General features: G+C 46.5%; 1 protein-coding gene across 1 annotated transcript; it reads right to left on the reverse strand.

Moving 5' to 3' along the window:
• Positions 1 to 20151, reverse strand: EXOSC10 (exosome component 10). Its single transcript, XM_032495176.1, has 25 exons — positions 19994 to 20151; positions 17619 to 17755; positions 16801 to 16924; positions 15433 to 15537; positions 14954 to 15119; positions 14692 to 14806; positions 13558 to 13633; positions 13002 to 13112; positions 12633 to 12776; positions 11938 to 12128; positions 10824 to 10980; positions 10516 to 10664; positions 10293 to 10343; positions 9530 to 9641; positions 8088 to 8138; positions 7845 to 7923; positions 7642 to 7751; positions 5849 to 5944; positions 5428 to 5502; positions 4186 to 4273; positions 2970 to 3043; positions 2325 to 2493; positions 1471 to 1532; positions 732 to 808; positions 1 to 138 (listed from the first exon to the last, which is right to left on the reverse strand). The coding sequence occupies exons 1-25, from the start codon at positions 20108 to 20110 to the stop codon at positions 108 to 110; spliced, it is 2667 nt and encodes an 888-aa protein (XP_032351067.1). The 5' UTR covers positions 20111 to 20151; the 3' UTR covers positions 1 to 107.
• Between the last annotated feature and the right edge of the window lie 1333 nt (positions 20152 to 21484).

Here is a 21484-nt window from a genome sequence, read left to right on the forward strand (position 1 = left end):
TTCCAGTAAGAATTATTTTTAATGGTTTAAAAATGAGTCTGTACAAAACCAGCACCACCGTGTGGTGCTTCCAGTCCACTGGGGGGTCCCAAGGGTCTCTTCCAACACTATCTCTTTGGCCAATTGTGCCTGAAACCTCTGTAGAGACAGTATGAAAACAAGAGAGTTAGTTCTTCCAGTTTGGCTGGATGTTGGCTCTTGGCCAGTTTATAAAATGTGAGCCTTAATAATGCAGAACTGAGGGGAAACGCCTGGAGGTCCCGGAGAGCTGGGCCAGGCAGCGGGCGGCCCCTGCGGCCCAGCGAGGCGGGTCTGAGCTGACCAAGCCCTAGAGGCCTTTCCCCATCAGGCCACACCCTCAGGGCCAGCTCGAGGGGTTAGGGTTCCTGCTTTTAACTCAAATATTCTTGAACAACGACAACCCCCACTTGCTTATTGATTTCTTTCTCATTCCTCAGAAACAAGCTGATCTAGGCAAACTTCAAACCTATTAGCTCTGCCGTGACCCTGGGGAGCTGTGTGGTTCGGGGAGAGAGCTAGGCAGGACTGGAAGTGGCGCTCTGGGACGCAGTGGCGTCCAGCTGTCACCTCTGCCTCCCAGCTCACTTTTTTTTTTTTCTGAACAGCAAAGAGAGGGATTTGGTCAGGAGAGGCTCCCTGAGAGTCTTTCCAGATGAGGCCTCTGGGCCACTCGCTGGGCTCCCCGGCCAGGCCGGCCGTCTTGCACCTACCTGTCTGACTTTCCCGTTGGAAAGGACATGCTTTTGTTTCCCATCGACTGTTTAATTTTTTTGGCTGCAAGGCATTTCTGAAAAGACAAGGAGCCATTTAAGCCGTGTGACCACCACGACCACAAGAGCTCAGAATGCCCATCAGACTCCAGCACCGCTGCTGTGACTCTGGTTTTCTTGCAGCTGGATGTTTCTGGGCATTTCTGAAGGCAAGGCTGTCAAGGTGAGCTGCTTCAGGAACAGGAGGGCTCTGCACAGCCCTCGCCTTCCACATGCCAAACATCCAGCCACACTCCACGCCGACTGGCAGCCACAGCCACCCGCTGGCAGCGGGGTGAATGCAGGCTTGTGCTGGCACCGCAGGGAGTGTCTTCGGCCTGCGGCTATAATTCCCATGGCAGCAAACAGTAACACCCTTCAAAACCACACACCCGCTTTTATAGACTCTAAAATTTTTTTCTCTTGCTGGAAAAGTTGATGGGTATTGTCTGTACTTGGGAAGAAATGAGGTGAGGGACAAGATCTGCAAAGGAAAATGATTCCTAGATGGACTTGTCTTCTCAGCAATGGAAGAGGTCAAAAACTCAGCACCTCCCGGGGTGGGTGTAGCTCAGTGGTAGAGCCTATGCTCAGCATGCCCAGCATCCTGGGTTCAAGCCCCAGCACCTCCACCAGCGAACAAACAAGCAAAACAAGGCGAAAGCACCTCAAGCATGCTACAATTCTGCCTGTCTCTTACCTTGCCGGACTGGGGCTGCTTATTTGGGTCAAACTGGGGAGATGGTTTGGATTTGCTGTTTCCTGAAAGGTAAGGGAAGAAAGAGGCTGGTGACTGTATAAATGAGCTGATGCACACAACAGACTACTGGGCCGACGCACAACACTCGGAAGGGTGGGTTGTCAGTCTGCTACCCTCTTTCCGGTGAGAAACTTATGGCTGATGTAAGTTCACAGGTCATGTTCCTAACAGGCAAGGGCAGCCCGGAGAGCAGGCTCCTTTCTCACAAGTCTAGTCACAGGAGGTCAGGGGGCAGGAGGCTAAAGCACTGCCCACTTTTACATCAAGGAAATCCACCTGGTTTCTGTGCAGGATGAAGCCACTGTCGGTAAACTGGGAGCAGAGGTGACATTCCTGCCGAAAAGACTGTTGTGCTGCCAAGGACGCTGCTACGTCCAGTCAGGAATGCCACCTGCAGCCCCTTCAAAGCAGACGGACTCTCGCAGGCTGAGGAACCACAGAGCTTCATTTCACAAGCATCAGGTTTTCTCAACAAACAAAATCTTTACTGTGTGTGTGTGTCTGTGAGGAAATGTGTTTCTGGGCACAAGCTGCTGTGAGGAAGGGTGGAGCCACTATCAGAATGGACAGCATCTGCAAGTCAGCAGCCCCTGCAGGTCAGCCCCAGGGGCCGAGGGCAGCGGGCTTCCGTCCGGTCACCGCTGTGTCCCTGTGTTGCCCTCATGGTTCTTGGTTCCACCCACGCCTCTGGTGTGGCTTAATTTCTGCTGAAGTCATGCTCTTTCTTGACTGCACCGCCCCCTCCCACCTAACGTGGCCAGATGGTCCCTACAGGGCACCAGTTCAGGTCTCACCAGCAAAAGCCTTGAAATCCGACTTGCTGTAGTCGTAAGGGGTAAACTCTTTTTCTGGTGGATCTGGGTCTTTTGGCTTCTTGGAAGTTTTCAGTCGTTTCTTCTCCTGTTTCTGTTCTGTCGTCCTTGGATCACTCGTCCGCTCTCTCTTCTTGGCAGTGTTCTCCAGCTGTGGATCCAACAGACCCATAAGAAGGAAGCCCGAAACTGTCCAGGAGAGGGGGCTGCCCTGCGCGCCTCCTGTGAGCACACTGCGAGGGGGGCACCGCCTCCGGGGCTGTATGGATGCAGTGACGGGGAGAGGAGAACGACATTGGGCCACTAAGCAGGGCAGGGTAAGCATTCCAGAGTGCTCCGGGTGCTGGGGAAGGAGACACTCCCCAGGCCTGAGGCCTTGTCTCCTACCCTAGGCAAGCAGGGTATTTAGCACAAACACAGTGGGAGAAACTCTCTTGGGGGAATTACGACAAAACTTTTTTGAGGGGAAAGGAGGCAGGCCCTACTTGACAAGCCAACAGGAACTGGGAAGAAGCAAGCATTTAATCTGAAGCCGAGGGTAAGCCCTCCTGATAGTAGAGGAAAATCCAGACCACGACCAGGGGCATCGCATTTCTCAGAAGAAAAAGCAGAAAAGCCAGGACGTACGGCGGCCTGCTGGCGGACAGACACGGCCTGCTCTGCTGTTGCTTTATACTCCTCCTCGGCCTGGTCCCGGGCGGCTGCGGGAGAGAGAAGCATCTCTGTGGCTCTGATGGCGGCAGCCCAGCCTCCATCCTCCTGACCCCGTTACCCCAGCTGAGCTCGGCCTCTCTGCCCCTCAGCCCCCTTTGCTGCTCCCACCCCATCTCCCCCAATCCCTGAAGGACAGCTGCCTGGGGGTGAGGACCCTGACACTTTTCTCATCTTCGCCCGCCCTCTCGATCCACATCCCTACCTGCTCCTCTCCCAGAACCCAACCCACTCATCCAACTCTGGACAACTATCTGAGGACACCGCATAGGGATGTCAACTGTAACGTGTCAAGGACCAGAATAAAGCCTTCTCTACATCACCCCGGCTCCCTCTGCAGCCTCCCTGACGGCAGCTCCATCTCTAGGGTTAAAACCTCCTGCATCCACGCCCTACATTCACCTCATCATCAGATGCTGTCAGCGCTGGCACAGGGTACAGCCAGGCTCTGACAGCCTCTCACCGTCTCCTCTACTGCCGTCTCGTCCACGCCAGCATCGGTGCTCACCTGGATTCCCGTCCTGTCTCCTAACTGGTCTGCCCGCCTTGTCCTCTAGTCTACTCTCAACACAGTCGCCAGGTGAGCCTGCTACAACCTAAGTCAATTCACAGCCCTCCTCTGCTCAGAACCTTCCAGAGCTCCCCAATTCACTTGGAATGAAAGTCTGAACAATGGACCCTGCCTGCTCTCCTCCCCCTTCTCACTTCATCCACTTGGCCCCCCGACCACTCTGAGCCTGCACAGCGACCTGCCATGCTGGGGCCTTGGCCTTGCTGGGCCATCAGTCTGGAACACGCTCCCCAGATCACCGCAGGTCTCTGCTCAATGCCACGTTCACTGGACCGCCTCCTCCGACTGCAGTACAGAAGCAGCCCTCGTGCTCCCTCACGCCCACCCCCAAGCACTTCCTACCCCTCCCTCTATGGAAGTACCGGCTGCTGTCTGACAGGTCCCACGATTACGGTTTCCTGCCCACCGTCCCTCAGCAGAAGGGAGGCTGCGGAGGGCAGGGCCTGGGCCTGTTTGCTGTACCTGGCGCTCTGCCAATGACTGAGTCAACAGAGCACTGTGCAAGGACTGCTCTGAAACAAACACGCCGACCGAGTCCGCAGGGAGTGAGTGCTACGCTACCTGTTCGCTCAGCTGCCTTCTTCTTGGCAAGTTCTTTAGACTCTTTTTGTACCTGTACCTGGCTTGCCAGCTTCCACCGGTTGCTGATCTACAATGAAAACAAACAAAACAAAAAAACTCCCGAACTCAGCCACCTCGGAATGCTTTATTTTTTAGTGAGGTGAGGCAGAGCGTGCTCACCTAATAACTACACACGTTCTATGGCACAAATTCCGCATCTAATGACACACAATAGAAAACTTCATGCTGGCTTTGTTCATAAAATACTTATTAAAAAGGACAAAGTACAACTGTACTCCAGGCAGTGGGCTGGCTGCTTTCCTCATTCAATCCCTTCCATAATCCTGGGACGAAGGTATCATTACCCCACCCCCACTTTACAGACAGGAAGCAGGCTTGGAGAAGCTAAATAACTTGTCTAGTGGGACGTGGCTAACAAATGGCAAAGATGGTGTTCAAGGCAGGACTCCTGCGAGTCTGATGTGCTTCTTTATGACACCACATCTACCTGTGGCACTGGAACACACCGAGGTGACATTAAGCATGAGCCTGGCACGGGACCTGTGGTTGTGGGGTGTGCCACACCAGCGAGGGGAAGAGGAGAGGAGGCGGAAACTCCACCTGACTCCCCATGTCTAAAACAGCAGGCTGACCCCCAGCGACAGGGCTGAGGCCCCCGCCGTTCTGGCCCAATTCTTGTTGCCTAGTGAAACAGCAGTACTGGGGGCAGAGGGAGCCGGGCCGCCCATCTGCTCAGAGCAGTGCTTCCTGCACGGAGGAAGGCTTCTAACAAAGAGCACACGGGCTCCCAGGAACATCTCATGGGGACCCAGGGAAGATGTGTTTATGCTTATTCATAACGCTGTTAAAAACAAACCACACAACATAAGACAGGGTGTTTTAAAATTTAAGCTGTCACCCTGAAGAGCCTTCAAGTAATATTCATACATAAAAATGCATCAAGCTGTACACTTAGTATCTGTGTACTTTACAGCATGTAAATTAAACTTCAATTTAAAAAAACAAAAACCAAAGACCTGTCTCTTACAAAGTTTCCAAATGCTTTTGAGAATCTGATTACAGCCTGGCTCCTCTCTCTAGAAACACTACGGAGCGGCTCTTGAATTCGTTTTCAGGGAGGTTCACAGATGGGCTTGTTTAAAACAGAAACCAGGTTTAAGACATTAAGAAGTCCCCTTTTCTTAGAAAGTCACTCTTAGAAAGGGTGACAAATCCACTTACTTCATAGATTTTTGATGACGGATCAAACTTTGCAGCCTGAGAAATATGAGCCCGGTGTTCTAGTGAAGGCAGAAACTGGAGAAATGGAAACAGTCGTGTTAAATGCGGTGAGAAGCGGAATCTGGACCCAGAGTCAGTGACACTGAGATGGGGGTTTCCTGGCTGGTTCCATCGTAGGAGGCCTCAGTTCAAAGTGTCAGCCTGGCCGTGACTGCCTGGCACTCAAGCGAGGTCTTCCTGTTGGTCCTAGAGGACTCGACTCCGAGTCTCAGCCCGGCTGCCAGGGGAAGCTTCACCGTACTAAGGCTTTAGCTTCCAGGTCTCCGAGGACTCGTGGCTTCTTTTCCAGGCAAAAGGCACCTACAGCTGCAGAAATTTCCACATCTTCTATCCGCCCTTAACGCACACTGCCATTACTTACCATCCTAAATGGATTTTCAAAGGACTCCATTATGTTCTGGGCTTTCTTCTGTGCTATTGTTAATGGACCCTTTCCGTTTTCTTCAGCACTAGGTTCCTGCAGGGACGGAAAACGACCACTTAAAACCCTAATCATCTTGTGACATTAAAATGCGAGCAAAAGAGTAACAGTAATAATGACAGCTGATTTTTACGTTTATTTCTTATTTAAAAAAATTTTTAACTTAAATTTTTAAAAGTGAAGTATAGTTAATTTACAATATTAACAACTAACTTTTAAGGAGTCTTCTATGTATAAGGCCCTGTAATAGCCTCTAAGAGCACGCAGTAGGGTGTTTAATACATATTTATTGAATCACTGAATTCTCATGGTGTCCTTACAACCTGTGACGTTTACGGCATTATTCTCACCATCCTGCAGATGAGGAAACAGGCTTGGAGAGACTAAGAAAGTCTTCCAGAGCCTTACAGCTAACAGGAGCAGAACATGGACTTAAATCCAGCTCCGCTGGCTCTACAACTTGAGGTTGTAGCCTGACACTCACCTGAAATTTAAAATCATAAACCTTTATGGGTAATCAATGAAATTATGCAATAGGATGTTGATTCCAGCTGGGTTCATGGATACAAGCTGTCCTTCTGCTTACGCTGTAGCTGGGTCCCCCCCTCCCCATAGAGCATGGGGGTGCAGCCCCCTTTAGACCAGGCACCCCCCTTCCTCGCTCAAACTGTTTAGCTGCCTAATCACCCTAGTGGCTCAGTTAACCCTGAGGTCAACTAAAGGTCCTAGACTCCTTGTCTCACGAATTACAGGAGCAAGACTAAATGCATGGAATGAAGTGAACAGGAGTGTGAACTCCCTGGCGGTACCTCACCTCCCTGGCCCTGGCATTCAAGCCTGAGGGGAGAGCTGTGACCGGTAATTGCGTAGCCCACTCAGCCACCCAGCTTCTTGTCCTGCGAACATTTGTTAAGTTTGCCGCTTGTCTTTATCCAAATGAAGAGTATTCTTGCTTCACTTGGTCAGTTCTTTCTAGAAATTCTGGCTTTTCCTTTCTACCACATCTGTTGTTTGCAGTATTTAGAGTTTCATCGTGGGTTTTCCTTTTATCCCTGGTCGTTTCAGTATTCATCCACCCTGACTGACAGATGCACCCAGGTCTTCCTTTTGCAAAGAACCTGCAGCTGAAGTCACCGGCAGCAAGGAGACGCGTGCTGGGTGGGACGGCAGGGATAAGCTCTGTCACGTCCCAGCATGGATTCCAGAGACACAGCCCTGGCCCAAGGGGGCCACCTAGGACCCCTGACCGGACGGACTCTCTGCCCGGACTCAGCCTCCCTCAGGGATAGGGAACCAGTTCCTACCCACCTCCTGGTGCCTGCATCCCCTGCTGCTCACCCCTTCCAATGAGCTAGACTGTGGAGAAATGCTTTTGAAGTTTGTTTTTTTTCATCCAAAGCACATACAGATGGTGCTGGCGGCAGTCAGGAAGGTGTCTGCAGCACACACTGTACATTTTAGCAGAGAGCTTGCTCCATCCCTCTGGGGAACCAGGTGAGCTAGCCCTCAACAACAGATATCCAGGGGAAAAGTCCTGTGTATGCGTCACTGGAGGCCACACACACCTCCCTGCGAGGCATTAGTGAGTATCAAGATGTCAACCTTCCTTGAGGATTTCTTGCAAACACCCTCTTGCTGGTTGCCCCCAGGCCTATCCCCACTGGCTTTTACTTCGAGTCAAAGGTAGCCCAAACCCCCAGGATCTTCGTCACCTCGCTAAGGGTGGTACTCACGTTAAACAACGTGATGACAGCGGTGGCGATGAGGCATCTGGTGTCCAGCAGAGCCTCCCTGTCTTCTCGGCCGGGGAGGAGGCCGTCCTGTTTCTGTGCTGGCTCAGGTCCTACAGGTATGGAAGTCAGCGCAGTCAAGGCTGGCGCGAGGGCACACAAGGCGGCCCCAGCCTCCCAGGGTGTCCTGGCGGGCCCTTCGCTACCGCTGGCTGGGACGAGAGGATAGCCATCTGACGGGGCGTGGGAGCAGTCGTGAGGGCCAAAGAGAACGTTCTCCAATCTCTGCATCAAAAAGCAAGCAACAGGTCTGCATGAAAACCTCAGCCGCGTGGCAGGTTTCTGCCCCCGGTGTTGGGCACTGGCGTCTGTCAGGGAGGTTAACTCTGTGCTGTCTTTTACCGATGACGTCTTCCCCCAGAGAGGAGACAACAGATGAACCACTCTACCTCAGGGGTGGGCTGCGGCCCGCTCCTCCTCGCTCCAGCTGCGACTTCAGACTAAAGAGTAAAAACAAAGAGAACGTGAGGGAGTTCCCTAAGCCTGGGGACGCATGTTTCTCCCTCAGCACAGATGTGTCCCTTCACTAGGCTGTGCTTCCCAAGAGCCAAGAGATTTTCTTCTTCCCTTCATCCCCTCCTGTGCCTGACACTGTAATCACTTAGTGCTCATAATTATTTGTTGGATGAAAGAATAAAACCCTTTATCATGACAAGGCACAATATAGAAGGACAGCAAAGATCCTCCTCTAGTCACCAGCGTTTCTGTCTTTACTTGGACAAACCACAGAGCTAAGAAAGAAGTGTTAACGTGAAGACTGTAAATCTGCTTATCCTCAGATTCTCCTCTCTTTCACCTCAAAGGGCTGATTTTAAGTTTTCTGGGTTCAGTAATCTTTCAAACAATTACAAACATGATTTACCACCTACTGATATTACTACTGAGGCAACACATTAAAAACTGTCCCAATAAAACACAAATGAAAACATGCCAATCTGCTTGAACATATTGTATCATCTACCCAAGAGCAGACACACACAGAGACGCGTGCTGCTGGACTCGCACCTGCGCGTCACACACCCTCACACAGACAGAAACGTAACTGTATCGTCGGCCAGGCGTCCTGCTTTCATCTAAATCTGTCTACACTCGAGCATCACCTTCACAGCTAGCTGCTTCTGAACTCCCCTTTTCTATCCAAGGTTCTCATGTTTCCCGTCACCTAGACTTTTTGTCTGAAGTGAGTCGTCCTTGACTCCACTTCCGTTATCTTCAAATCCACTTGCCAGTCAGAGGTCACCTCTACAGCACTTGGCATGGTGCCCAAAAAGCAGCAGCAGCCATTGTCATCATCTGTTAAGTCTCCTCAACCTTTTCCTTTGAAGATGGTTCTTGAGGGGAGGGTACAGCTCAGTGGCAGAGCAAGTGCTTTGCACGCACAAGGTCCTGGGTTCAATCCCCAGTCCCTCCATTAGTTAAAAAAAAAAAAAAAGCATCAAAAAATCTAATATAATTTTAAATGAAGACAGTTCTTGACCCTGTCCTTTGCTTTCCATTTCTGTGACCAACACACTCATCAGGGCACTATCGCTGCATTCTGGACCACTGCCAGACTTCCAAAACGAGCTCCCTGCACTGAGATCCCCACTCCATTTTATCCCACCAGGTTAACTGCCTCTGAACAATAACTAACCAGCCCAGTCACTAGACATCACTTGCCACTGGCTTATCAAAGATAAGGTCATAAAAATAGAAGGATGAGTTTAGCTTTTGCCTATCATCAAGACAGACTCATTGGATTTCCTAAATCCTATTAGGTGTATGAAGGAGACTGTACGGAGTAAGATGCTAGCAGACAGAGCTGAGAAGCCTTAGCAGAAAAGCTTCTTACCTTGAGCAGAGGCATCTCCCGGGCCTGCTGAATTAAAAGATGCATTTCATTGATCTGCTGCCGTACAAGGGGTGGTACAGGGTTACAGCAAGCTATGATGCCCTGAGGTTCCCTGAAGACAAGAAAGAACATACTCATCACTCAGGAACACAGCCCTCCAACGCTTCCAGAAAAGAACAATGAGCAGGTAAAGGCAGAGTGCTATAGCCAAGGTGAAGACTAAGGAAACACATTCGTGTCAGGGCAGCTGGGCCAGCAGCTCCCACACGCCCTCTCTGCCGCGCGGAGCTCTGAGCAGCCCCGCTCCAGCGGCCTCGAGGAAAGCTGGAGACCAGTGCTAGCACTCTGCTGGCCTGCGGTTCTGCAACCGGGTGAACAGAAGACTGCGAATTTTGATTTTTTGCTTGCACTTCAATTCACATCATAAAACATCTAAAATCATGAGATACCTTGATTTGGAAGAAGGTACAGAGGAGAGAGCCTGAGACATTTTCCTTCCCTTGAAAGGCTCGGAGACCTACATGGGACTTAACATAAGGTGTAAACTTTGAAACAGTTCCAGGTCAGAAGTTTTACTTCCTAAATGCCAGCCCAAGGGCAGGGGTTCCGCATCCCTCGTTCCCCAGGCTTGTAACTTCCTTAGAGCACTGATCTTCTCCAAGTAAACAGCCTTGAGGTAAGAACAGTCAGAGAAGCTTGATTCTGAAGGACAACATTTCTCTACTGAGAAAGTCAGAACATATTAATCGTTTCTTAGACTCACTTAGGCAGCTCTTCAGCTATCTTTAGCATCATGTGGTTTGGCAGGACATATCTGGAATAAAACAGGCAACAGGATCACATTCAAGTCAGCCAGCAAGTTCCATTAAGCGCTACAACTCGGGGAAAATGCAACCAACTTTCATGGAAAAGAGAGTCCATTATTTCCTTGTTAGCAGACCTGTTCAGTCTGGAAGCAAGCAGCAGAAGGACTTCTAGTTCCTCACCCATAACTTTCATCCTCCCGACGAGCGGTCTTGTCCCTCCAGGCAAACAGCAGCTGAAAGGCCGTCAGCTGCTGCGTGTTGAGGTGCTTCTTTTGCTTCCTGTATAGTTCAAGGTAAGATTCATCCGTGAAGATAGGTTTGATGAATTTCTGGAAAATACCAGGGAACAGTCAAGATCAAGGGGAATCAATATTGTGCCCTGGGCTCCTTCTCAAGACACTGGGCTCTTTTCATAAATGTGAAGAGCAAAGACAAGGGCCTGATCAGAGCCAGAGCGCCGGGTCTGCGCAGCTCGGGCCGGGTTTTACCTTGAGGCAGATGTCCCTGCTCCGCTGCCACACCACCTGCAGCTGGACGGGCTGCTCATTGCCTCGCTCCCACAGTTCCAGCCTCATTTTATCGTAAATGTAAAGCAGGTAATGAGTGTCATCCCGGGCGTAGTTGAGCATTTCCTCAGGCAGAGGTCTGGAATGGCAACAGAGAACACCGTTTCACTGGTTTCCTGCAGGGCAGAGATTTGTCTACTCTGCGGGTGCTAAGGCTTTTTTGTTCCTTCTAATATCAAAGATTTTTTCACAGCCAATACCACAGTTCCGTCAGCATTTCCTGCATCTTAACGTGACAAGCCATTCTTTTCACAGCTGGGTGCAAAGGGCAGCAGGGTAACAAAGTGGTTAACAATAAGCCTTGTTGTCCTGAGTCTGAATCTTAGCCTGGGGTTTGGCATGTGGCAAGGGTTAAACAACAGGCAGTGGTTTTTAGATTTTATCAATTTTCATCCTATATTTGGACTTTACTAGGTTCTCTTTGGAAATCCTGGTATGCAGGACTGGAGAAAAGCTTAGTGGCTTCTCCATACGACAGCTGCAACCTCACAGAGGAAGCTGGCCACCCGAAAATGATCAAGTTGAGCAAGAACTCCCCAAAGTGCAGCAAGACTCTGCAACAGTCTGAGCCTGGAGGAGACAGTGGTTACATGGCTTAATCAGCTCTGTACCTTAGAATTCTCTCATTCCTACGGGAGGTCATCTTGCACACATACCCAAGCATCCCTCCCGGGGAGATCTGAGTCTCACACAAGAGGCTGGCACGGACAAATGCTGAGCCGGCACGGCTCTTTCAACTGCTGTTTCCACGAAGCATAATGTAATGTTTGTTTGTTTAAGAGAGTAGTTCCCAGCTTTTTCAAATATGAAGCATTTTTTAATCTATGCAATATAATCAGCCCAACATAAACTTCATGTTATTCTAAAACATCCAGTTGTGCTTATGCCACTGAAGACACCTGGAGAAAAGCCCAACGACATCCAACTCGAGAGTCAAATGGTGTGACAGCCTGAACGCAGGTCTCCACGGATGGAGGTTAACGAACGCCCCTGCTCTCTTCTGCCAACCCTGTTTCCTCGCCGGGAACAAACTGACCGTATTCTCCAATCAGCCAGCTGATACTGCTTGTTTGACTCCACACTGCAGTAGAGCTTCAGCAGGTGATCGAGGGAGTGCCTGCCCAGGTTGAGAAGGCGTGCTGCCTGATGGGTATCAAACATGTTCACCACATACAACCCGAAGTCCTTCTGCAGCCATTCTATGTCTGAATCAGCACCATGGAAGACCTGAAAACAAAGCCACAGTCATGCAGTACAAGGGCACAAGGCCACTCATGCTCTGAAAGGAACTCTGTCTCCAGGTTATTAGAACACTGGAATTAGAATCCGGTATAAAGATTAAAATGGGTTCAGTCTTAAATGCTTCTTTTAATTTGGGCCACGGCCTTCTATTCTCCTAATTGCATACTCTTAACTGCTAACAGCCGAAGATTCTAAGCAAGCTGCTCTGCTGGCTTCCAGGGTAGTCATTATGGACACACAATCTTGACAGCACGAGCTCACTGCAGTAGTCATTAAAGTGATTTAACATTTTTCTGGGTGGTAAAGAGCTAAGTCTAAGCTGTTCCAACAGGGGTTTAGAAACAAAAGCAGTTTAGCCTGTGGTACCCTAGTGCTGGAAATTACAATTATTTCTCTCAGCTTTATTGGGTCTACGTTGAAATAATGAAAACAGTAAACTGAAACGCACTTGAATCCTGCAAATGCAAGAGCTGGAAAAGGCTGGCCGACCTTAACAATAGCTGGGTCTGTGAGGCTCTCATTGAGAATGTACATGTCACTTCGAAGCTCCAGGGTGTCAACGATGAAGTCTTCTGTGCGGGTGGAAATCTGCATCAGGCAGGTCAGCCCCAGGAAGCTCCTGTAAGAGTGATGCTAAAACACAGAGAAAGAAGGGAGAACAGGAAAAAAATGATTTTCCCAGGCTTACCTTGACTGCTTTTGAAAAGTCAGTTAGAAAGAAAAATGATGAGATTAATTTGTAACAAAAAACAGATTTAAATTAGTATTCATTTTATACTTTTTAAAAATTTTATACTTCTTGAGTAGGTGAACTCACAGAAAACATAAAAATTTCACTCAGTGTCATTTCCTAGTTACCTCCAAGTCTACAGCAAATTCTTGACAATTCAAGAGCTTTTCATTCAGCTCCACTAGTTCATCCAGCGAGGACACAAAATGACAAGGCGTCTCTTCTACAGGTCTGTATAACTGGATCACAAAAGTACAGGCAGAATTTTAAAAATTATTTCATTTCATCAATGTTAAAAAACCTATATGATCAAATAAAAGAGGTTATATATATTAAAAAAAAACAGTACAGGCAGAAAGAGAAGGATATTAAGAATCATCTTTCACTGAAGTACAAAGTGAATTATGAGTTCAAGAAATGATTCAGTGGGGAGAGTATGGCTCAGTGGTAGAGCACATGCTTAACATGCATGAGGTCCTGGGTTCAACCCCCCAGAACCACTATTTAAAAAAAAAAGATGCTTACTTCTCTCCTCTCCAAAATAAAACTTTAAAAAAAGATCCAAAGCCATAACCTTCTACTTTATAAATGTTAAGGAAAGTCACTATTACGTCCACTCATCTATTTATTCGATTTTTCCTGGGCTACTCGGGTACCGTCCGTCAACTAAGGCTGGGCACTTACCTGAGGCTCTGGCTTTTGAAGGACTGAATCTGGTGGAGTGAAGTGATCTAGTTCGTATTGATAAGGATGTGCAAACCTGAATAAATAAAACAACAACAACAAAATCTTTGTGATCAATACCATGATTCAAGAAAAACAACTGCTCTAATCCAATTTATAAAAACAAACAAGACTACTATGAAAATATTTTCTCTCTTTAAAAAGCATCATTATTTCAATGACAATTCAAGTGCATCAGAAAAAAGTTAGGGGAAACTTGTTCACCCTTAAAGTATGGTAATTCAAAGTCTACTCATTTATAAAGACTTGAGCACTAATTTGCAAAAGAGTGTATGGCTGCTGCTGTGCATGAAACAGAAATAGGATATATATTTTGTGGTTTGGAATAATAAATCCGTGAGTGAGAGCGCACGGGGCAAATACCTGAGTTGGTAATATACCAAATGATGTGTTTCTTCCTGTTCCTCTATCAGATATTTGCATAAAAATCCTGCCTCTGGGTTCCTCGAGGGCAGGGCCACCTTTCATTACCTTTATTTCTCTAGCACTTAGCTGGTGGCCTCAAGGTGCAAAGCCAGGGCTGAAAGCATGAATGCTCAGACAGACTCTGCTCCAACACCCACCAAGTTTTCATCACCTTTTTTCTTTATACTGAAGGCAAAGTCCTTTTGTCAGTTTTAAGCAAAGTTTTTCCCAGATGTTTATACTACCAGTGAAAAAAATGCCTTTTTTTCTTTTTTTTTAACTGAATTTATTAATGAGCCTTACCTTACTGTGTGAGTCCCTACCTAACAAGAAAGGGCAGAGTGATACAAAGGAAGGACAATTTTAAGAAAACTTGAGTTTAAAGTTGTAGTTCTGTGGGAAGTGAGAATCTCTAACTTTGTTTTCTCATCTCTACAAGGGGGACGAGAGCAACTGCCACCTCTCAGGACTGTGGGAGGGCGACAGAAGATGCTGCTTGTGTGAGGCCCTCAGTGAACACAAGCAGGTTTGAGATCCGTGTCAGGAAGAGATGAAGAGTCACCCACTCCTCAGATTCTGCTTTCATTTACACATTTTACAAAAGTGAAACTGAGTGAAAATGTGGCACTAAGTACTCATAGCAGAAAGCTCAGACAGGCAAACACTCACATGTCCTGCTCCACCTGCTGGGTTCTCTGCTGATGGATGAAGTCCGCCAGGGCAGGGGGCACATCCAAGTCCTCAGGGCGATCCTGTGGGCGCTCCCGCCTTTCTTTAGAGAGTGCTGGAGACCCAAGCAGTGACAAAAACATTCACATCTTGTCTAGTAATGGAGCATTAACTGACTCCCTTTGAATTTGAAGGAAGGAAGGTGGGAGGGAGACCTTTCCCCTGTCATTTGTCTTTGTTGGGCAGAGGTGGCACTACTTACCCTGAGGGAGGGGTTTCTGAGCATTGGGCTTGATGAAGATTTTGGGAAGGAATGGCGTGTTGGAATTGTCAATCTTTTCTCGGAATTTAAGCTGAGGTCGGATGATGTTTTTTGCATGAAGCAGCCGGAAAGTTTCAGATTTTGTTTTTTTGCTATATTCTCCTGCCTATGACCAGTAAGAACAAATATTTTATAACACAGCAACTTGATGAATTAGAAAAGTAAATTCCAATTTAGGCCTTCCAAGAAGACAAAAGCATTCCAAGGACAATTCTTTAACGAATGTATGTGTGTGTTGAGACTTGGGGGAGCAAAGTAGACAAGAGTGATGTGATTAGGTCGTGTCTGTTTACGAGAACAAGTTAGGCAGTGGCCAGTTCTATGTCCAATAAATTAGAAGAAATGCAAATTAGAACAGGCAAAGGCCCTACACAAAGCTGACATCGGAAGTTCTAGTTAATCTGAAAAGCAGCCCTCACCTTCCGGTTCCAGCTGGACACTACTGTTGTGGGGGCCTGTAATCCTGCAGGGAGGACAGGCTGTTGATTCTTATTCACACCGGCTGCTTCATCCAGTAAGATACCCTAAGAGCAGAAGAGGTATTAGTTTAGTATTGTTCTTTCAGGGTTAACAGAGCTAATACCTAAAATTTGTACAAAATACATTCAGGAAATTATGTGTGAGCATATACACTTGTAAGAGTAGTTTGCTGCAGGAGAGGTGATTAGAGTCATCCCAAGTAATTAGAGCATTGTTTGCTGAAAGACAGGGCAACAATCAGACACTCCCAACCCTTGACCAACTCTTTATAGTCCTGAATTGGGCAGAAAATTCAGAAGTGACTTAACAGTGGGTAGGATATAGCTCAGTGGTAGAGCACGTGCTTAGCATGCACGAGGTCCTGGGTTCAATCTCCAGTACCTCCATTAAAAATAAATAAATCTAATTACCTCCACCCCTCACCAAAAAAAAAAAAAAAAAAGAAAAGAAAGAAAAGAATAATGTGATCATAAAAATAAATAAAATATTTTAAAAAAGAAACCGAATAGTTAAAAAAAAAAGTGACTTAAGAGTATGATGTGGCCCACCAAAATAACTAACAAGACCCTAGATGCATATATTAAACATTGAGGGATGGTATTTAGAGTGAGAATGAAAGGTGTCCTGATCTACTTTGCAGAAGCAGACGTGGAGTCTCAGTTTGGGCACCATGAATAGAAGTGCACTCGGGTGACAAATGGCAGAATGGCAGGACTTGAAATCACAGAATATGAGAAACCACGGAAAGACCTGTGGGTGTTTGGACTATGGGAGAGATGACTTCCTGGGTCAGGAGAGCACCACATAAACATCTGCAGGACTGTCAGATGGTTGAGGTTAGATTTGTTTCGGACAATCTCTGTGTGTGTCTCTAAATGATGTTCTGCTGTAGAATTAGGCATGAATAGTCAGCTAGATTGAATGATCCTTCCAATCATGCAAGTCAGGGTGTTCAGCAGACAGTGGACAACAGTAAAAACAGACTACATTTTGGTTGGGTTCTGTAACCAGAGGCCTCTTCTCTTGCAACAAACTGGGATTTGCAAATCTGGAAGGTAGATTTCTAATAAGGCACTTGAAAAATAGGTGTCCCCTGAGCAGTGATATTTTGAAGTGATATACTTGAAGACAACTGTTATTTTTGGGAAAAAGAAGCCAATTATCAGAGGAAGGGAATGTTGTTACGTGCAGGAAACTTCAATTTCCTTTCTTTTCATTTTCTGAGGTGCTTGGGTTTCTTTTCATATTTTAATAATTCAAAAGCTCTTCATTTGTTAGTTGTCTTAAGAGTAAGGTGAAATACTCACCACTCTTTCCAGAATAACATCATTGGTATCAACTAGCAAATCAAACTTGTCCTCCAACTCAGTCACTTTACTCCGGTCCTTAATGTTACTTCGACACCCATGGTACTGCATTACCCTACTCATGCTAGGAAGGACAGGAAAACCAATGTTAGTTTGTATACTTTTGTTCACCTGTTTACAGTCTGGAAGAAAGCTCACAAGGCTTGACTCAGACTATTCCCAATACTTTTTGATCAAACTAATAAAACCTGTACCCTTAGAGCAAAAAACACTGCTAGCTGTGTGGCCTTGGGCAATTCACTAAATGTCACTAAGACTCATTTTCCTCATCCGTTATTTGAAGAGGTAGAAGAAATGACCCTGATGCTTCCTCTAGATTCTAAAAAATATATACAACACTACATAAATAATGTACTCTGCATTGTTTTAACATGAACTCTGAAACAGATTCTCTAATTCTGTCATGCAACAGTTAAACAAAATCAATGTTTGTGTATTGTCTGTCCTAATTCATTTATTAGAAAGCTAATACTTGTGACTCTGCAAGTTGTGTGAGAGAATCGTGGATCTAGGTTTTCAAGTCCCATGTTAATTCAGAAAGATTCATTGTCTATAGTTGCAATAGTCTATATATATATTTAAAGTTAAACTCAAAATTTACCAAGTAACACTTCCCTACTCAAAATCCATTGTCTCATTTTTACATTTTTTAGCTCCAAACAGAAAATTATGGTAAGAAAAAATGAATTTCAGGAAAAAATCAGCTACTTCTTTATATTCATTTCTTTCAACATGAGAAAACAATATACAGTACTTACCACTGAAGCAACCTGTCTCCCTGTGTTTCACAAAATGCCTGGAAGCCAGGAAAACTTCGGTAAAAATCATACTCATCACCAAACTGTGGTAGGCCCCCAGATGCCTTGGTGACTGCCACCACTGACCCAAGAGCAAACTGTCAAAAACCAGAAAAACAAGCATGTTTTAAACGTGGATCCCCACTCATTCAGCAACTCATTTTTTTCAAGATCTACTATATATATATATATATATATATATATATATATATATATATATATATATATATATAATGAATTATGCCAGATGATGAAGATATACAATCTTCATGCATCCAGCAAATATTCATTTAGTGCTGATTTTACCCCAATCCCTTAGGATACAACAGTGACCATGATACCCCAATGTTCACAGCAGCGCTATTTACAACAGCCAAGACATGGAAACAACCCAAATGTCTATTGACAGATGACTGGATAAAGATGTGGTATGTGTGTGCGCGCGCACGCACACACACAAAGGAATACTACTCAGTCATAAAAAAGAATAAAGTGCCATTTGCAGCAACATGGATGGACCTGGAGATCGTCATCTAAGTGAAGTAAGCCAGAAAGAGAAAGAAAATGCAATATAATATCGCTTATATGTGTAACCTTAAAAAAAGGACACAAATAAACTTATCTACAAAACAGAAACAGATTCACAGACATAGAGAACAAACTTATGGTTACCAGGAGGTAAAGGGGGTGGGAAGGGATAAATTATGAATTTGAAAATTACACCTCTTAGAGAGTGATGGAAATGTTAGCTATCTTCATTGTGGTGGTGGTTTCATGGGTGTATACATTTATCAAAATTCATCAAAGTGTACTCTTGAAATATGTGTACTTTACTGTACAGGAACCATACCACAATAAAGGTGTTAAAAAAAACGGTGAACATGAAACCAAGTTTTGGAGCTTATGTTCTTGAGAGTAAGGGAAGAACAGATACATATATAATATGGCTAATATTAAAAATGGCCTGGGTTTGAAACTTGGCTCTACTACCTACTGACTGTGACCTTGGGCAAGTTGTTTCATTTATTTGAACCTTAGTTTCCGACTTTGAAAAACAGGCACAGTAAAAGTGGGTAGGCTACCCCATGGGGATGCTGTGAGGATTAAATGAGCTAATAAACTCACTCAGGATAGTGCCTGGCAAATAAGTGCTATTATTATTATTATCACTCAAATTCAGATCCATGGGCTTTTTAGGGGAATTAATTTTTGTGCTTTCATTTGGGTGAGCATCTAAAAGCAATATAAAAATATTCTAGGTCTTTTGGATGACTAATTTATAATGGCTACTGTCCACAACTGGACTTGTTTATGGACTTCAGTTAGTGTCAAGTAGGCGTCTATTTTAATTGTGTGGTCACAACACATGAGAAAAAAACCTGAAGTGGCTGTCATAGGTAAATGACAGCTGGTCATATGAAAGCCAAATGACATCACTGTGAGTTGTGTAATAAATGTTTTCTGAGGGAAAAAAAAAAAGAGAGAGAGAGGTGGGAACTTGAATCATGGTCCAGAACATGGTAGCAAGTGAGCCACCCAATCAGGACCATGGCTAGTGGTCCAGGAAGGAACTATTCAGCGCCAAATAAATGAATTAATAACAATATATGCTAATGATAAATTAGATATCATGCGAGTAGGTTTTGAGGAATTTGCAGTGTCAATTTACAAAGTATTTTAGTTTCATGGTCTTGTAAGAGCTATGCATGAGGTGTTTCATCCCAGGTTGGTTTGTTCATATTTAAGCACCATGAGACAAATGATCTAAATTAACTGTTTTCCTTCGAGGAGGTGTTCACAAATGTTCTATGGCACATACAGAAGGGATACTCGGTGGTAGCTGTAACAGGTGATACTAAACCCAGGATTTGGTATTATGAAGGACTGGACCTCAGGAGAGGGAAGTAGGGCCATCCCGGCTGCGAAAGGGGAGGATGATGGGAAGTGCGGGAAGCGGAAAGCGGCCGGGCCTCTCTGGAGAGTCGGCTGGGTGGCTCAGGCCTGGGCAGGGTAGAGGTCGCAAGAGCTGGGGACATCAGGGTGACAAGGAAGCCCTCCGACGCGGAGACGGTTCTTCACCCTTGGTACTGCATGGGCTCAAACGGGAGATCAAAGACCCTGGGAAGTTGGGCATCTTTCAGTGTCCGAGTGCGAGGCCCCATCCCCAGAGGGCGAAGCGACAGACTGTGCCCGGAGAGGGCAGCGGCCCCTCGACCCCTGCCAGGGGCTCCGCGGCGGCGAGCGCGCGGCCGGGCTGGCGGCCACGGAGAGGGCGCGGGCCTGCTTCCGGCCAGCCACGGGCAGCTCCCAGTGTCCCCGAGGCCTCGCGAACTCACCTTCACGAAGCTATCTGCGTCCGGGAAGCCCGGCAGCACCATCTCCCCGTCTGCTGCCCAGTTGGCTGCGCTCGTCGCCGACTGGGCCTTGGACTCTCGGGGACTGGGGGGCGCCATTTTTCCGGCTTGCACGGCTTTTCTCGCGAGAGTGCCTCGGCCAACGCGACGTGCGTGCAGCGCGCATGTGTAAAGGCTGTCTTCGCTGGGGACGAGCTGGGGAGCGTGAGTTGGGGTATCATCAGCTCTTGGAGCCCCACCCAGGGGAATTTACATTTTTCTCTAATCGCTTATGCCAACAACCCAGTGACTTACGGTGGAAACTGGAGGATCCAATTATTCTATTTCAAGCCAGCTTCTCCCAGGCTCTGGTTCTGTGTCCCTTTCACTCACTTGATGGTGACTCCTGCAGTTATCCCCTCTCTGGCGTCTCTGTCTTTTCCCCCTCTGCTGGTTCATCCCTAACAGCCTACAAGTATGCTCGCCTCTCTCCCCACCAAAAAATGGCAAAACAAAAAACAGCAGCCCACCCCACACCTCTTTCCAGCCATCATCACGTTTCTCTTGCCCTTTATAGGTGAAGTACTGGAAAAGGCGGCTATATGTTCCCACTGTACTTATCTCCAATGCTCTGGAACTCCTCCGGTCAGATCTTCCTCCCCATACACACCGCTGGAACTACTCTTAAGGCACTTGGTGTGAACTTTGTTAAATGCCTGGAAGAGCTCTAGTTAGGAGGGAGGCAGCATTAGGCAGCTCAAGGGCGGATTCAGGGAGCTCTGTAGGGTGTATCCTCTCCCCTAAGATCAGGGTGACACACCCTTAATACCATTTGTTTGGCTTAGTAAGTGTTCAATTAATGTTAGCTTTTATCTTATTTAGAATATCCTGTAGCAGAATACTTGTTCTTTCCCCTCCCCGCAATTTGTGTACCTCAGGTACACAGGTAACCTGGCCGAACAAAGGGCTAGTAGTTTAGTTCATTTTAACAAGTCATATTTTGAGTACTTATTTCATATGTTTCAACCTAATACCACATGTCAGGCTCTGCTGAGTGCTTTACGTGGATTATCTCATCCTCAAAACAACCTTACGGGATAGATCTGACTCTTATCCACACTTACAGTGGAGAAAACAAGACAGAGAGATTAAATAACTTGTTTAAAGTCACACACGCAGGTACGAGGAGATGGAGTTGAGGTTTGAAACTGCTTTACATGATGCCTCGAGGAGATTTAAGGCCCTCCCTTCCCACAGGTCACAGGAAACCACCCTGGATTGATAGGTTAATAGACTGTCTTTAAAGGCTTCCATTAGCACCTTACCTTCCTCTGGTAAGTCATTTCAACAAAGTCAGAAGATTCTGCTTAGATGCAACTTAAAACCCATTGGATTCAGGGAACATCTTTTTTTGATTTTTCTTTTTTAAATATATTTTTGTTGAAGTATAGTCAGTTTACAATGTGTCAATTTCTGGTGTACAGCACAATACTT

Source organism: Camelus ferus, chromosome 13 (genome assembly GCF_009834535.1).
Source record: "Camelus ferus isolate YT-003-E chromosome 13, BCGSAC_Cfer_1.0, whole genome shotgun sequence".
Classification (NCBI taxonomy): Eukaryota; Metazoa; Chordata; class Mammalia; order Artiodactyla; family Camelidae; genus Camelus; species Camelus ferus.

Excerpts from the sequence above, each read along its gene's own strand:
- EXOSC10 (XM_032495176.1), bottom strand. The coding sequence starts at position 20,110 with ATGGCGCCCCCCAGTCCCCGAGAGTCCAAGGCCCAGTCGGCGACGAGC. Across the intron at positions 14,807-14,953 it reads TCAGAAACCCCTCCCTCAGG|CACTCTCTAAAGAAAGGCGG; the intron begins GTAAGTAGTGCC and ends TTGGGTCTCCAG. Across the intron at positions 1,533-2,324 it reads GGATTTCAAGGCTTTTGCTG|GAAACAGCAAATCCAAACCA; the intron begins GTGAGACCTGAA and ends CTTACCTTTCAG.